General features: G+C 37.4%; 5 protein-coding genes across 5 annotated transcripts; 1 reads left to right on the top strand and 4 right to left on the bottom strand.

Moving 5' to 3' along the window:
- Nucleotides 1–129: 129 nt before the first annotated feature.
- Nucleotides 130–7457, top strand: LOC149733422 (uncharacterized). The gene is made up of 8 exons (XM_089881618.1): nt 130–386; nt 1519–1613; nt 2327–2482; nt 2871–3000; nt 3161–3370; nt 3760–3929; nt 4688–4799; nt 5139–7457. Exons 1-8 carry the CDS (start codon nt 176–178, stop codon nt 6830–6832), a joined length of 2778 nt encoding a protein of 925 aa, XP_089737744.1. The 5' UTR covers nt 130–175; the 3' UTR covers nt 6833–7457.
- Nucleotides 7449–9159, bottom strand: LOC149733421 (dual specificity protein phosphatase 23-like). Its single transcript, XM_089881630.1, has 4 exons — nt 8987–9159; nt 8642–8734; nt 8104–8303; nt 7449–7768 (listed from the first exon to the last, which is right to left on the bottom strand). The coding sequence occupies exons 1-4, from the start codon at nt 9150–9152 to the stop codon at nt 7571–7573; spliced, it is 657 nt and encodes a 218-aa protein (XP_089737756.1). The 5' UTR covers nt 9153–9159; the 3' UTR covers nt 7449–7570.
- A 35-nt stretch (nt 9160–9194) lies between these two features.
- On the bottom strand, nt 9195–10615 carry LOC149733420 (COP9 signalosome complex subunit 4-like). Its single transcript, XM_089881623.1, has one exon. The coding sequence runs from the start codon at nt 10613–10615 to the stop codon at nt 9386–9388; it is 1230 nt and encodes a 409-aa protein (XP_089737749.1). The 3' UTR covers nt 9195–9385.
- Nucleotides 10616–10635: 20 nt separating this feature from the next.
- Nucleotides 10636–13287, bottom strand: LOC149733419 (general transcription and DNA repair factor IIH helicase/translocase subunit XPB-like). The gene has a single exon (XM_089881621.1). It carries the CDS (start codon nt 13285–13287, stop codon nt 10903–10905), a length of 2385 nt encoding a protein of 794 aa, XP_089737747.1. The 3' UTR covers nt 10636–10902.
- A 47-nt stretch (nt 13288–13334) lies between these two features.
- On the bottom strand, nt 13335–15390 carry LOC149733418 (putative Ras-related protein Rab-33). The gene is made up of 2 exons (XM_089881629.1): nt 15213–15390; nt 13335–14921 (listed from the first exon to the last, which is right to left on the bottom strand). The coding sequence occupies exon 2, from the start codon at nt 14919–14921 to the stop codon at nt 14265–14267; it is 657 nt and encodes a 218-aa protein (XP_089737755.1). The 5' UTR covers nt 15213–15390; the 3' UTR covers nt 13335–14264.
- Between the last annotated feature and the right edge of the window lie 10 nt (nt 15391–15400).

The following is a 15400-nucleotide window of genomic DNA, read 5'->3' as shown; positions in this document are numbered from 1 at the left end:
AATTGTTTTAAAGATAGATTTGTTGAAAAATTGGTTGTTTTATTTTTTTTTCATGCAATAATTTTGATTGTGGTTGAAAAAATTAAAGCGTCGTGTGTCGACAAGTTGGCAGTGCGTCACCCTTAGGTAATAACTCCGTCTCTAGTCAACCGTGTTAATATTCTTCATTTGCAAAATGGCGCCACGTTCGAAAGACGGTTTGGCAAGGGGAAATATAAGGGATCAAAACATCAGTAATTTTGCTGCATCCCAAGCTTCAATTGCGATCGTTTCACCACGAAAGTTGGACAAAAGCCATGTGGAGTTACCGGAATATTGTTTCACCTGGCTCGATGTGTTTATTGTTGTGGTTTCGATGGGAACATACATTGCAGATATCGTAACAGGTATATGTTTTATATATGGGTTTATGCAGATATTTGGCCAACTATTTCATTACCAAGGCAAAGAAATATGGGAACGTACCACAAAATTCTGCATTAAAAAAAGTCCGTAAAACGCCAAAAATGTATGTATGTAACTTACTTTATCCTCGCGTGGCCGGAAAACGACAGTCGTTATAACACGGTTGTTCATACACCTCGTGCCAGCTTACGAGTTACCATGTATGTTACTTTGTGGGTGATTATTTTTTTTGGATTTTTCCATTTTTTTTGTGTATGGCTGATAATTTGGACAACCCATTAGTGACCACTGGGTTGGAGCAATTGCCGTTAAGCGTCTTGCCCAAGGACACATACGCCCACAATGGTAGCAGCGACGAGCCTTGAACCAATTACCTCTGGGTTAGAGGCAGGCGCGCTAACCACTTTGCCATGGCGCCGGACAAAAAAGACCATAATAATGTTTATTAATTGACATGGGACTATACAGAGAAGACGGAAAACTTTTTCTGCTAGGTGTCGGTAATTATTTGAATTAAAAAATATGGAAAAACGCACAAAAAAACACTACAAAGTGTTAATAAGTGTAAAACAATTTAAATAAATAACAAAAATACCTTTCTGAATACATAAAACACTAGTAAGAACATATTTCCCACATTAGGTCGGTTATATACGCTCTTTCGTTGTGGTGTAACGGTTTGCGTGCGGTCGTAAACTCTATTTGTTTTATTTTTACCGGGTTCGAGTCCCGCACAGTGGAATATTTTTTTATACTTTTCTTCAAGTTTTTTTTGTTTGACGAGTTAGGGGTTAGGAGTTTATATCTTATGTGTATAAACCGTAAAACTAACTGCTCCCCATAGAATAGAGAAACGAATTTGTCATCGCCTCCTAGCGGAAACAATTTTCTGTATTCTCTGTATAGCTCCATGTTATTAATTGTTATGTTAACTAATGGGCTATATATAATATAGCCCATACAAATTTACAATGTCAGCAACACATGTAAAAGAGACCATGAAAACGGAATCAAGTTACCCCAAGATCTCTTGCTTTAGTTACAACTATGATCCACAATAAAGCATAATTTTTGCTCCTTTTATTAAAATATTGATTTCACTTTCTTGCCCAGATATTCTTGTGATGTTGGTGTATTGGAATATAGATGAAATAAGTTGGGCAAGTCTAACGTTGACTTTTCTCATCGTACCAGCTGTAATTATGCAGGTAACTTGATACTTATACTTATTTCAAACTAGTAGTATTGTAAAAACTCAAATTTCTTTGATTTTAAAGAAAAATTATTATATATATAATGCATAGTCAATTGAATTGGTAAATGTGTGCAAAGATGAATGTTCCAATCTGGAGCATTGGTAAACCCATAAAGTACAAGGTAAAACGAACGTAATATGTCAGGGAAAAATTTACAACATGTGGTTATAGGCCTATTGTCCAAAACAAAAAAGTTCCATGCCCATGTTTTTGGTTATAGTGTTTGAAGAAACAATTTAATTCTGTTACATTGATGCACATTACAGAATTTCGAATCCTTTTGTATTCGAATCTAATTACGGGATTCGGTATTCTGTTTAATGACGTCATCACACGTCATCTCATATACTATATTAACAATTTTTGAAACTTATTAATTTAAAAAAAAAAAATTGTGTTTGTGGGACTTTTGACAGTAAACGTTTTGTAATGTCTTTTCATAGCCTGCTATACGTTTCATGACGCAAAAACTACCCAATAGTACAATTTTTGATCATTTTACAGCTCATGATCCAACAAGGCTGCTATGAAAGAGTCAATAAACTGACTTTTGTGGGTGAAATTATTTTTTCCTATAAATATAAAAAGATTCGAAATTCTAGATTCGAAAAATGTAATGTGCATCCCTAGTTACATATTGTAATAAACAAAAACACATATTACAGGTTTTCAGCACTCGTTGGTATTTAGCAGATGGCCATAGAATCAGTGTGTCCATGGTTTTGATACATCTGTTCATGATGGGTCCCATAAAACGATACATAACAGTGTTAATCATGGGATTCAAGGCAAGGAAATCAAAACGTATTGAAGATTATCAAGTAAGTTTGTCTTTATTTATTCAATTACCCACAAGTTTAAGCGCATAGCAGATATCTGTGTTTCAACCTGAGTAAAATGTGGCAGCGATCCATTTTTGAATTGAAAGTGAAATTGTAAACAAAACCTATTTAAACTATGTTAATTTTTGTGAAAAAAACGTTTTGATTTGTTCCAAATAAAAGGCAAAATATTTCCTGTAACAAATAAAGCCTATACATCAAATGATCAAAACATTGTAATATTTTGCTAATGCCAACAAAATATATTTAAAACATAATGTGGTATTTATTTTAGTTGTGACTTGTGATAGCATGTTAGCTCATTCTCTCTGGATGTGCTCACTGTCATTGTCTTATTAGAAGTTTAATTCAATGTTTTATTTATCAGTCAATGTACGCTGAGTTAAGTGATGTAAGCATGTTGCGATTATTTGAATGCTTCCTGGAGTCAGCTCCTCAACTTGTTCTACAGCTTTACATCATGATTAGGGTGGAGGAGGGAGACCATATATTGACCGGTAGGTGGAACATGAAGGCATTGATGAATACTTTATGCATAACCTAATGTCCTAATATTACCTAGGACAAACTGACCATTCTATTAAACAAATTACATTTGGGGAGACTAGCAAGAAAAGTTAAAGTATTGATTCACTCAACAATACCCTACGTTTCCAGGCGTATCAGCATGTTTTAGTCTTCTGTCTTTATCATGGGCAATGGTGGCTTATACGAAAGCTTTGAGAGCTGCAGCGAGTCAAAGGAAAAAGGTTTCGTGGCCTGGTATCTTCCTCCAAACAATGTGGAGGTGTGGGATGGTGGTGGGACGAGTTGTTGCCATTGTTTTGTTTGCTACCGTCTTCCAAGAGTGGACTTTACTAATTTTAGGTAAGTTTTTTTTGTCATGACTTTAGTTGTAGGTGTAAAACCCATTACTAAATGCTGGTGTCATGGCTAAGTAGTAAGGCACTTTCATTGTAACCATTGTATACTGGGTGGATGCTTGACAAAGGTGTATGTACATTACACTAAACACAAGTTAACAGATATTGCTCCAACCAAGTGTTCACTAAGTGGGTGTCAGTGTAATGGGCCAAACCTGGCCTAAATCTTATGTTCTGTGGTGTGTAATGCTGTAAAGCATCATATTTAGAACCTCACTTGTGTAACAGTAAACAAGCATGTAGTTCAATGCTGCACCTGCATTGAAGAATAAAGAACAAACTGTTGTCTAAGACTTTCCAATTCTCAAACCTCCATCATTTTTTTTTACACAGGACTCCATTGGTTTCTAATGACAGCATGGCTTGTTGCTCAGAAGACTGATTTCTGCAACACTTGGTATGAAGAGAGGTTGTTCAATGCAGTTATTGGAATAATTTACGTCTTCTGCTTCTTTAATATGAAGGAAGGAAGGTCAAGGTGTCGTGCTGCTTTCTATTATACGGTGAGCACATTTACTTGTTTACATAAGTTATGTAACAACATCCTGCTGTCCTATGTACCAAACACCACATCCCGGGTGTGGTGCATATGCATGTGTGGTGAGGCGTAAGGGTGGTATTGATTTATCACAAAATGTAAGTTATCCACAGAATATTGAAATTGTCAAATATTGCAGTAAATTTTAAGGTCTTCTGAATTGAAAATTTATGAAGCTCACTGTCACTGGTAATAAACAAAATTGTGTGCATGAAATGTGTTACCAAAGTAGATATTTTAAGTGACTGGTAAGAAGTTGTATTTACAGCTGGGCCCTTGTTTTGTTCACAATAATTTCCCATCACCATAATGAACTCTGTCTGTAACTTAATAACTTATTGTCCTACTGTTGCGTAACCAATGATAGCATTAAATGGCCAACCAGTCAAACACTGGCTTGTTACTTGATCTGGTTACCGATGATTCATCTTTTGTATTGGTCCATGGCTAATGTGGGAACACATAATACAGGTCCATGTTAGTGGTTATAAATCAAAATACATATTCCTTTGACACTTTCCGTTCATTAGTTTGGTACAATAAAATAGTTTTACACTAAAAGTTTTGAATGCTATGCCTTATACTTTAGTAGTCTCTTTTGCTGTTTCCAAAGCTAAGTGTAAAAGCAGCTGTTTTTTGTTACATAAATTATCTTTCAGCATTTATTGTACCACCTTGTATACATACATACTTGCTTAGTTATTGTCAACTTATTATTTGCAGGCAATGCTTGCAGAAAACAGCTTGATGATAATGTTATGGTGGCCACACAGAGTACCTGGTACATGGTACAACATACCTGCCCTGGTTGCTGTATGGGGTGGTTTCCTCGTGGGTGAGTCTATTATACTTTATCTACTGTCTATTGTTGTCATATAGTAGTAATTTTATTGACAAAAATTCAATGTTTGCTTCTTAAGTATAGAGATATGATGCTTGTTTCACATTATGTAAAACTCTTAAACTCACATTTAATATAGGCTATTGTTTAGTTTTAACCATACAAATAATTTATCCCAGTAGCTTACAGCTGTATCTTATGCTGTCCTGTCTACAGAAGCACATTTTTACCTTCTCAAAAATTCTAATGATACAAACTCCACTGTGGTTAAAAATATAAGAAAATAAAAATAAACTGTTTCCACATGATTATATTTGAGCTTATTCTATTCAGGGAGTGTTTCCATGTCAATGTACTACCAATTCTTCCACCCAGCAAGTCGCTATAGTTGTCACTGCTGTAATGCTTGGCACAAACTTGCCTACCGTTGTTACTATGCTTGCTGCTGTGGGGAAGTACCCAGCCCCACCTACGTAGCGGGGTCCACCCCATATAAGAAGGGACGGGACACTTCTGGAAGCAATGAGTTTGAAACCACCGTTTCCTCAGAAGAGGAACTTGACTGTAGAGATTTTACAGACCTACGATGCAGCTATGAGACTCCTACCACTTTTCCAGGAGACCACAGTGGCATGGAACCGCAGAAAAACCACTGTACCAAGCATTTGGTGAACAAAAACCATGTTCATGGTCTGAAAGACACCGCAGAAGGCCAAAGTGTGTCGGTTATAGGGAACGCTAGAGTCGGGTTTAAGGTTTCAGCTATACCACCCAATGTGTTTGCTAATAAAAAGATCAGAAAGAGTTTGGATATTGATCAGCTACAGATGCCAAAGCCAAAAGCAACATCCACTCCTGGGGATTTGATTGAAAATGACCCCAACCGACATAAAAGGATTGTTCCTGGTTATCCTCCAGTTAAAGAGCAGTCGGAGGACTCAAGTTGGTTTTCTGCAGTGGAAGAGCAAGCTCCGGATGTAGCAGAGGACACACCGAGGACAAAGTTATCCAAGATCTGCGAGACTCCTAAGAGGCATAGACCAGGTTCACCAAATACTTTGGTCAGAAATTGGGTAAAGAAGACACAGAATATGTACGAGAAGAAAGAAGGATGTTTTTCTGACTCTGCTGTCGCTGAAGCACTACAAGATGATCCAGAAGATGCTCAGAAGAGTAATGATTCTGGGGAGCATGGTTCCTCACGTCCTATGCTTCCAGAGCGGAAAAAATCCCAGAAGGAGAAAAAGTCTGTGGTCCTCAGGAGGAAGAGGAACAAAAGAGCAAAACAGGATAAGTTGAGGAACTCGTTCAGGGAGGCATTCGGATTTAATGTGATTGATGTGGATCAGGTTGGAATGTTGGATGAAGAGGAAAAAGGAGAAAAGGTCCGGAAGACTCAACCGAGATCATGGAAAGAAACCGAGCTATTTGAAAGTTACGAAAAACAAGAAAAGAAACCAAAAACAAGAAGAAACAAGAAACCTTGTCCGAATAAAATAAAGTCCAGAAGAGATGAACCTCCAGATGTGGGAGCAAAACTCCCAGGGCCAGATAAGAAGAAAGTGAACAATTTTTCAGAAGTGGAACACGATTTTCCTTTTTATGATGAAGGACCACACAGCGATGGTGGGGGTTCGGAGGTGGAAAATGCTGCTTGCCCTAAAGAGGTTTCTCCATATGATAACGTTGATGAAACACATCAAGAAGTGCATGGAGAGATGGTGCCAACTGCATCAGAGGGAAAAACATACCGGGAACCTTTTACCATGGACAGAGTTGAGTATCTACATAAGCATGGTAGAATGGGTTTGTCTACTGCTAAAGATTCACCAGCTCGTAAGAAGCTTGCTTTCAAACAGCGCTTGAATCAACATAAGAAGACAGCTAAGTTGGAAAAGAGCATGGAAGCTCTTGGGAGGAGCATGGAGGGAGTCCTGGAGACGGAGGAAAATTACCGCATCCATTTAAGTCCGAAAACACAGTCATCGCACAGAAAGAGAGAAGTCTTGAGATCTTTGGAAAATTAAAGGTTTGTAATTTAACAGTAAAGAATGTTTCTTTGGTATAAAGTATGGTTGAAAACAGAGCGTTAGACATTATAATTATAGCGCATGTGCTTGCTTTACAGTTAGTTTTCCATCATGCAACAAATTAATCTTACATATTACGCTTGTATGTTCTGGCTTAAAAAAACAAATGATTTTTCTGTTACCTTCTGCTCTCTTTACTACAAATGCCAACTAGCAATAAGTCATTCTGTCGTTACGCAACTAAATTGTGACATTCCCGCATTTCAACCTTTCTTAGTGTATTTTTATAGATTTTCGTGCTTTTTAGATTGCTCTCATGTATTTGAAAATCAATTTCTGTAATATGCTTTTATATCATTGTGTCGATAAGTGTTATATTATGCGTTTGCGTATTTTTGTAATAATTCATATAAATCAACCTTTTAGTTTTATAATCTACCTATCATTGATGATTTTACACACATACAATTCATATAGCGCCGATCAAAAATCGCTTGTATTTAAGTGTACTACATTGTTTCAATATGTTTTACTTCTGCACCAAGAGTGTAGAAAAATCTGCGGCACTTCTAGTTTTTCACCTCTTGCTTTTACGCCAATAAATCCAAAAGGGTACAAAATGGCACAGTGTTTATTTTGTATAAAGTAAAATATATAAAAACACAGTTTTGGCACAGTGACAGAAAACAAAAATACAACATAGTGCAAAATTTCTAATCTTTTAAATTTCCTAGTTTAGGACCTGCCCCGTATATAACTTTGGTAGAATTGTTCAACAGCCTTTTCTTGCTCTGTTGACTCCACAGAACCAGGTCTCATTCTCCTAATTTCTTTTAAAGCATCAACAGCAGATATTCTTTTCATTTTGACCAAGTAACACGCAAGCATGGTGCCGCTGATGCCTTTGCCATTTGCGCAATGAACTGCCACAGCCTGTTCCACAAAAGCAAACTTGAAATTGTTATTTGTAAACTAGACAGTCTTATTTAAAGTGACTTAGGAAACTGCATCCGAGTTTTTAAACAATGTATAAAAATGCTCGACTAGGCCATAAGCTGAAGTAGTAGTCAACTTGAGGAACTTGACCCACTAGCAAGAAAATTTTCCAATAAACAATCAATTTGTAGAGTAATAATGTTTTTTATTATAAAATGAATATAGTGAAATATATTTTTGGATTCACCAAAATCTATATGGCACTGTAAGTGCTCTCCGTGGGGCAAATGAACAGTGCACAAGAATGTAAAATAATAAAAATAATTTCCCACCTCTTTCCGATCGTTAGCATCTTCTACAATTCGTATAAACTGCCGGATCTGGTTTAATGTGGGTGCACAGTAGTCGTCAATGCGGATTTTCAACCGGTTAAGCTTAGGAAGCTGCACGCTCTCCATGGCGTTAGTAGGTCGTTGCTTCATCAGTGAAATAACATGACGGATACCGCACTCAAATAAAAATTTGTGATGACCTGAAAGGAAGTTGGTTAATAATTCAGCGTTTAGTATTCAATAGCTAATTAGCTGCCAATAGCCAGGACATCCCCCTTCCACTTGGGAGGGGTAATACATCTTGTGCAATTACCTAGGTTGCTACATCACATCAGTGACCACTGGTTTAAAGTCATCACGTGTCTTGCAAGAGAACACAAATGCCATTAATGATATCAATCATTAAATACTGTTATTTTTATCATGAAGGGATGCAAGCAGCTAACCACTGAGTCATGGCGCTGGCTGCTGGTCCAGTCAGTTCCTTCTACATGCACTTATCAATGCTTTATGGAGTTTATTGAAAAATTGCACAAACTTGGGCAAGTAGGGGAAGCACAAGCAGCCAGCCATCCAGGATCAACCCATGTAAAGTTGGAAGGAGGTTCTGGAACATTCCGCCTTGAAGCAGCTGAAAGAAGGCATCAGCTTAAGTAGTAGAATTAGTTAATTTGTTTTTCAAGCCTTTCTAGTCTTGAAGAAATAATTTATAAGAATTAAGAACAAGCCTACTATATTTATAAACTGCCAATTTGAGACTTCTTATCATGAATAAAAATAAAAAGTGTGAGCAAAGATCAAAATTTTATCTGTTTTATAACATTGTATTCATAAACGAGGTAGTACATAATAATATATCTGTCTGTTTTTTATATTTACTCACGTAATGTAGTATGAGGTCTAGGTACTGGATTGCTTCCAAATTTTGCTGATTTAGCTTGATTGTTGCTTGTGTCTATAAAAACATGTTTAAATGGTGCTGTGACATCTGTTGAAAGGTGTCTGTAATTTCTGCTGGATGGCAGGGCAGTGGAAGCTCTATTATTCATTATTTTTAACACTTTTCACACATTCTATCTTTAAGAAAGGAGCTGAGAAATAAAAGTAATGAAACAATTACATTCCAAACAAGAAAGTAAATATCTTGCCACATTATTGTAACCGAGGTCACAATGGTCTAACATTTCCAATCTTAAATTTATTTTTGTTGTGTGAGTGAGAAGAATGGTATTGCAAAAATCAGATACAAGATGTGAGCACTACATTTAAAAATAAGAAATTATTAATTAGTGTTTGACATAAGCAGTTCCATTTTATGATTAACCCAGTCCTGGTGTACAGCTGATATTTTGTCTACAATAGAGTTTACTTCCAAGCAAAGAGATTGGATTTGTACATCCCAGGTTGGAAGAGTTTCTCGTCGCTCGAAAAAAACTATCCCATCAATCTGGTCGATGTGTCCTTTCATCCGGCTCTCACAGATCATTTGGGATGCTACCTTCTCCGCCATCTGATGAGGGATCTCAAGAAGCGCTCCTAGCTCCGTGAAGCGGATGTTGTTGTAGAGTTTGCTTGCTGATAGGAGGTTGTGCTCCGTAACTGCTCTGTGGAGGATGTTGGAGCCATCGGCAGTGATCGCTTTCTGATGCGGCATCAACTGACGAGCAAACTCTTCCATCTCGTCTGACTTTATAATCCGATCAAGAAACATCTTCTCCAGGATCCCAAATGATGGAAGAAGCTGGCATCTCTCATCTTTAAACAATGTTGCTAGCATCCTGGATCGCTGCTGTCCTGCTGGAGCAAGAATTGCACAGTTTAAAGCTTTCTCAAGAGCTTTAGTCTGTTCAGTCTCATGGATTGCACTTTTATATGATAGTTCGTTGTATCTCTGAGCTGCTTCTAGAAACTTTCTTCTATAGTCAAGCACTCGTGCATAGCAAACCTTGTAGTGAATCTGCAACTGTTCGTCTGCAGTCTCGTTTTGTAAAAGCGACGCTCTGTTAATATACATCTCAGCTTGCACAGGATCTTCATCCTCTAAATAAAGCCGAGCGATAGTAAGATAAGTCTTAAGCTTATAATCAAGACTGTATTGCTTCTGCCCTGATTCTACAGGGATTCCAACAAGCATAAGAGCAGCATCCCTCCAGTTCTCCTCTTCTTCAAAGATGCTCGCAAGATGCTGTCTTATCTGGGAGACCTGCTCTTCAAATGATATGACCCTTGGTTGAATTCTTTCCAATGCAAATAGTGACACCTCTTTACAAGCAGCATTTCCCATCTGTGTTAGCTGACCACAAAACGAAGTGAGGAGCTGTCTGGACCTCATTTGGCTCACATTTTCATTCATCATAGCATCTACGAATGCTTTGAGTGCCGGAATTCGCTCCTGGTCCTCCATAGCAAAGCATCGTTCTAGGATTTGTTGATATCTCTCAGTTAAATCCTTGTGTGAGCTGCTGGCTGCTTGACCTAATACAGTAAGATCAGCTTTCACATTAACAGCCATTTTTACAACCTACTACTAAATCTGAAATAGCAGTTTGTGATATTACAATTTATTTTCATATTTTACCATCATGGTTAGTCAGTTACATTGATTTTTAATTTCCAGCATTTACAGTAGATACTAGATAAGGTGGCAGTAATTTACATGTGAAATATGTATTCAAAAAATTAAATAGAGAAAAGACACACACAAACAAAAAAAAACAGGGAAAGAAATCACTGTTAAGTTTCGCAAGAAACTGAAAATATAAGAAACATAAAGAAGAGTTTGGGAGAAATGCAATGTCATTATCGAAATTGTTTGAAAAGGTCATGAACACCTTTTCTTTGTTTTGTTTTTCGGTACTCCATATAAACGGAGTCATCCGCCCCAGACATGGAGCTCATTGCTCCCGCTCTTCGGAATCCTCCCTTGCCTTTATCTCCAACTCCAAATTCTCCTGGAACCATTTCCTCTTCTGCGTCAAGATCACTCGCAGCGAGGACTTTCTGAAGAAGAGCATGCTGTTCATCCTTGGTGGTAAAGGCAAGTTGCTCTTCTTCATCTATTCCAGTTAGATGAGTGATTGCTTTAAATGAATATCCCTGGTCTACTAAAAACCTTTGACGCTTTGTGGAATATGCAACTTCAACAGTATCTTGGGACACCAAAGAATAGAAAAAGGCATTATACTCTTCCGCTAGTGATCCTTTTTTGGCACGAAGAATTCTTCCAAGTCTCTGCGCCTCCTGCCTTCGAGAACCTCCATGTGATGACACTTGAATGAGGACATTTGCAGCTGGAAGATCAATAGAGTTGTCACCCACCTTTGAGATAAAGATGGTGTTCACTTTAGGGTTGTGAATAAAGTTCTGAAGGATCTGCAGCCTTTCCCCTTGCGTTGTGGGACCATAAATGTATGGTTTCCCCATTCTTACAGCATACTCTTTCAATGCAAAAACATTGTCGGAAAACACCACAATTTTGTCATTCCTGCGCTCATGGAAACGAACAAGAAACTGACATGCTCTGAACTTGTTTGGATTCATTACATAAAGCAGCAAGCGTTTTCTTGACCTAATACTCAAGTACTCCCGATAAAATTCAGGGGTCATTGGACACCAGACCTCTGCACATTGCACCCTTGCAATAAATCCACCGTTCTGTAGCTCCATCCAGTTTGCTTCATACAGTTTTGGACCAATCAAGAAATTTAAGTCAGAAATTTTGTCATCCTCTCTTACCAATGTCGCAGTAAGGCCCAGTTTGCAATGAGACTGCACAACGGTTAACACCCTCCTAAACTGCTTTGCAGGTATAGTGTGTACCTCATCAAGCACAATAAGACCCCATTCCTGGCTTCGAATCCATTCCATAACTTTCTCTGACTCATAGGACCTCTTCATGCTATGCCCCATCATGGAATAAGTGCTAATCGCAATGCTGCATCCATGAGGGCGGTCCTTTGCATCTGAAGTAAACCTGCATATCATGCTGTCATCCGCAGTTGACCACATCTTAAACTGAGATCTCCACTGCTCAACAGCGACACCAGATGTACAGAGGACCATACATCGTTTCCTTACAGTACAAGCTGCAGTAACTCCAACAAGTGTCTTTCCTGCTCCACAAGGAAGAACAATGACTCCACTCCTGGCTCTCCCGTTTCCAAACATCTTCCTCAAACTTTTCTCCTGATAGGGACGTAGCACAGTAGTTGGTTTGAGGTCTATTTTTAAGTCTTTATTGATTGTATCATTACGAAAGTCATACTCCGCAAGCAGGGGGTATTCTAATTCAATACAACGTTTCTGCAGAGTTTCCACCATCTCTTGATTTACTTCAAATGAAACAACTTGCGTTTCTTCAGTTGCGTTTTCATCGTCTTTATCTATTTGTTCATAAAAGTCATATATATCCTTTGGAACCGCAGACTCATTCTGATCCTCTGCTGTTTGTCCTTCCTCAGCATTGTTCGATGGTTTGTTCACCTGCAAAGCTTGCTTGCTAACAAGTGTAGACACTTGTAAACCACCTGAAGTAGTAGCTTCTCCATTTTCTTCTTCAGTTACAGCTTTTCTACAACTTGCAATCACATGATCTCTTAGTAATGTTTGTATAACATCCACATGTGAGCTCTCAACATAATATTTGTTGTGCTTTAGCACAAGTTTCACTTTACCGTAACTTTGGGTACAAAGACGTATAAATTCTACTATACCAGGAGGAATGGAGGTCTTACTGAGTCGACCTAGATACTCAATTATATCTTCGGTATCCAAACCTACACTGACAGCAGCATAAAGTGAGTATGGGGTAAGACGAAATTCATGGATGAATTTTGGACGACAAATCGGCTCCGAAATTGCGATCAAAAAGTCCCTAGCATGCTTGTATACTGGTGAAAATGACTCCAAGAAGATATGACCATCAGGAGCAAGATATAAAGGCCTGGAAGCGTGGTCCTTTTTCATCTCCATGTTGGAACGGTAGTCTTTGGCTCCGAACTTATCTAACAGAGCACTCGATGCTGTATTAGTGTTGCTATCAATATTCCTTCCAGCAGCCGCTGGGACTACGGCTTTTGCTTGAACTTCTTGGTCATCCTCAAAGTCATCTTCATCCTCATAGAAGTCTGGGTCGTCTTCTGGATCTTTCCTCTTCTTTCCTTTCTTTACTTTTGGTTTTCCCATTTTAATCAATACAGTGTTACACAAATAATTATCCTATAGCTATCAACCTGGCAATACATAAAACAACATAAATCGATTCGGTATTACAATAGGTCCAATTTGAGCATGGTAATATACAAATATCTGTGTTTCTGCACAAAGTGACAGATATTAAAATGTTTTTACAAATCCTAAAATAAGTTTCGGCACTTTTATAGGACTCTATACACTGGGGTTTACACTTTTCAGAACTGTTTATATGTCCCCAATAAACTGTGGCAACATATAAAATATCATAACCAGGTATGGGACAAGAGACTATTCAGTTTCCACAGTATTTTGGTTAGTTCAAGTTAAAACTGGTTTTGTTACATGAAGAAGAACTATGTTGGCACAATGATAATAATATCTACACAGCTAGCACGATTGCCTTATGTTATAAGCAGAAAAAGGAGAGCCAATTTATCAAAGGAATGGCTTAATTTTTTTGTACATTATCCAGACCCAGAGTTAAATCTTGTTCTATGTAAATGTACTTGTTTCGGTTTGAGCAAATATCACAAGTAAGCCATAAAAATAATTCAGTGTAAGCAAGGATTGTAAGGAAAACACAAAAGAAACATATAATAAACCCTTACAAGTAAAGCTGTTAGCTATGTATATATTATAAATACTAAGACTAAACCAATGTGTTTTGTGTAAGTTTAAAAGTTATGTATATATGGATAAACCTTTAGTATACTTGGAAGTGATTGCACAAAAATATTGCCTCTTTATGTCTGCAATGATCAATTCAACCATTAAAATTAGGAGCGCCCAAAAAAGATAAAAAGTTGTAATTTGAGATAAATGTGGAAATACTGGTGAAATCTTTAGCTAATTGTTAAAATAGGAGCTTGGTAAAATTGATTTTAAGTTCACAAAGCCACAAATTTACATTTAATACGTAAGTGCACAATCTAAAAATTGGCTTTACAGTTTGTTTGTATTGCAACAAATCAACAACTACAAGGTGCTTCATTTGTACGAAGGACCTCTTTGTCCACTGAGAGCACTGTGGCTCTTTTCATGTTCGGGTAGTCCTGCTTCATCATTGGCTTTTGTGACTTAAGTTTATGAGCAACTGTGAGAAATATAGCTTCAATGTTGCCCATTTCGCTATCTGCTTTTGCGGAGGTTTCAAACAAGGGCATAGAGTTAGCGTCAGCAAAGCGTGTTGCTGAATTTGTGTCCACTTCCGCCTGGTCTTTAAGGTCACATTTGTTCCCTACCAGTATTCGTGGTATTTCAGATGCATTAAGAGAGTAGCGTTCACATTCTTCTATCCAGGACGGAAGGCCTTGAAAGGATCGACCTTTTGTGACATCATAGGTAAAAACCACAGCATGCACGTTGCGGTAGTAGTGAGGTACCATAGACTTCCTAAACCTTTCCTGCCCTGCAGTGTCCCAAAGTTGTAGCTTTATCTGTTCCCCATCAATGTCCAGAGTTCGTTCCCGAAAATCCACACCAATTGTTGCTTCAGTTTTTTCAGGGAACTTACCCGTACAAAATCGATATGTGAGACATGTTTTACCAACATCTGAATCCCCAATTACAATGATTTTGAAGACTCTTTTGGGCAACGTAGGGCTCCCTTCTTCAGATTGCAACATCTGTTTAAATAAGTGTATATATATATATAGATAAATATTTTATTGTTTTAAAATTAGTAAAACAAACAAATTTATAGGCTTTACTTTGTCGAATAAAATTGATATGCTTAATTGTTAATTTTAACTATTAAGACCTATACATCTTAGTATCTAAGCCTAAATACATATTACTTATGATCTATTGTAAGTGTTTATATAAATAATAAATATAAACAGTGCATACTAATAAAAAACACAAGAATGAATTTTGCATGCATATAGTTTTACGTACAATACACCGTTACGCGTTACCTTTCAAATTACAATAATTGTTCTGTTTTTCTCACTTAAGAACTTCTTATTCTCCTCTTCTAAGACACGTCACAACGTTACGTTTTGTATCATAATGTTACACCTAAATTAATCCGATCAAAATACTCAGAACAAAAAAAAAACGAATCGTTAAAGTTCTTAAAGTAAATTGCAATGTCAACACATTG

Source organism: Ciona robusta, chromosome 7 (assembly GCF_009617815.1).
Source record: "Ciona robusta chromosome 7, ASM961781v2".
Taxonomy (NCBI): domain Eukaryota; kingdom Metazoa; phylum Chordata; class Ascidiacea; order Phlebobranchia; family Cionidae; genus Ciona; species Ciona robusta.
Note: the sequence above shows the minus strand (reverse complement) of the source record. Positions and strands in the feature narration are given on the sequence as shown.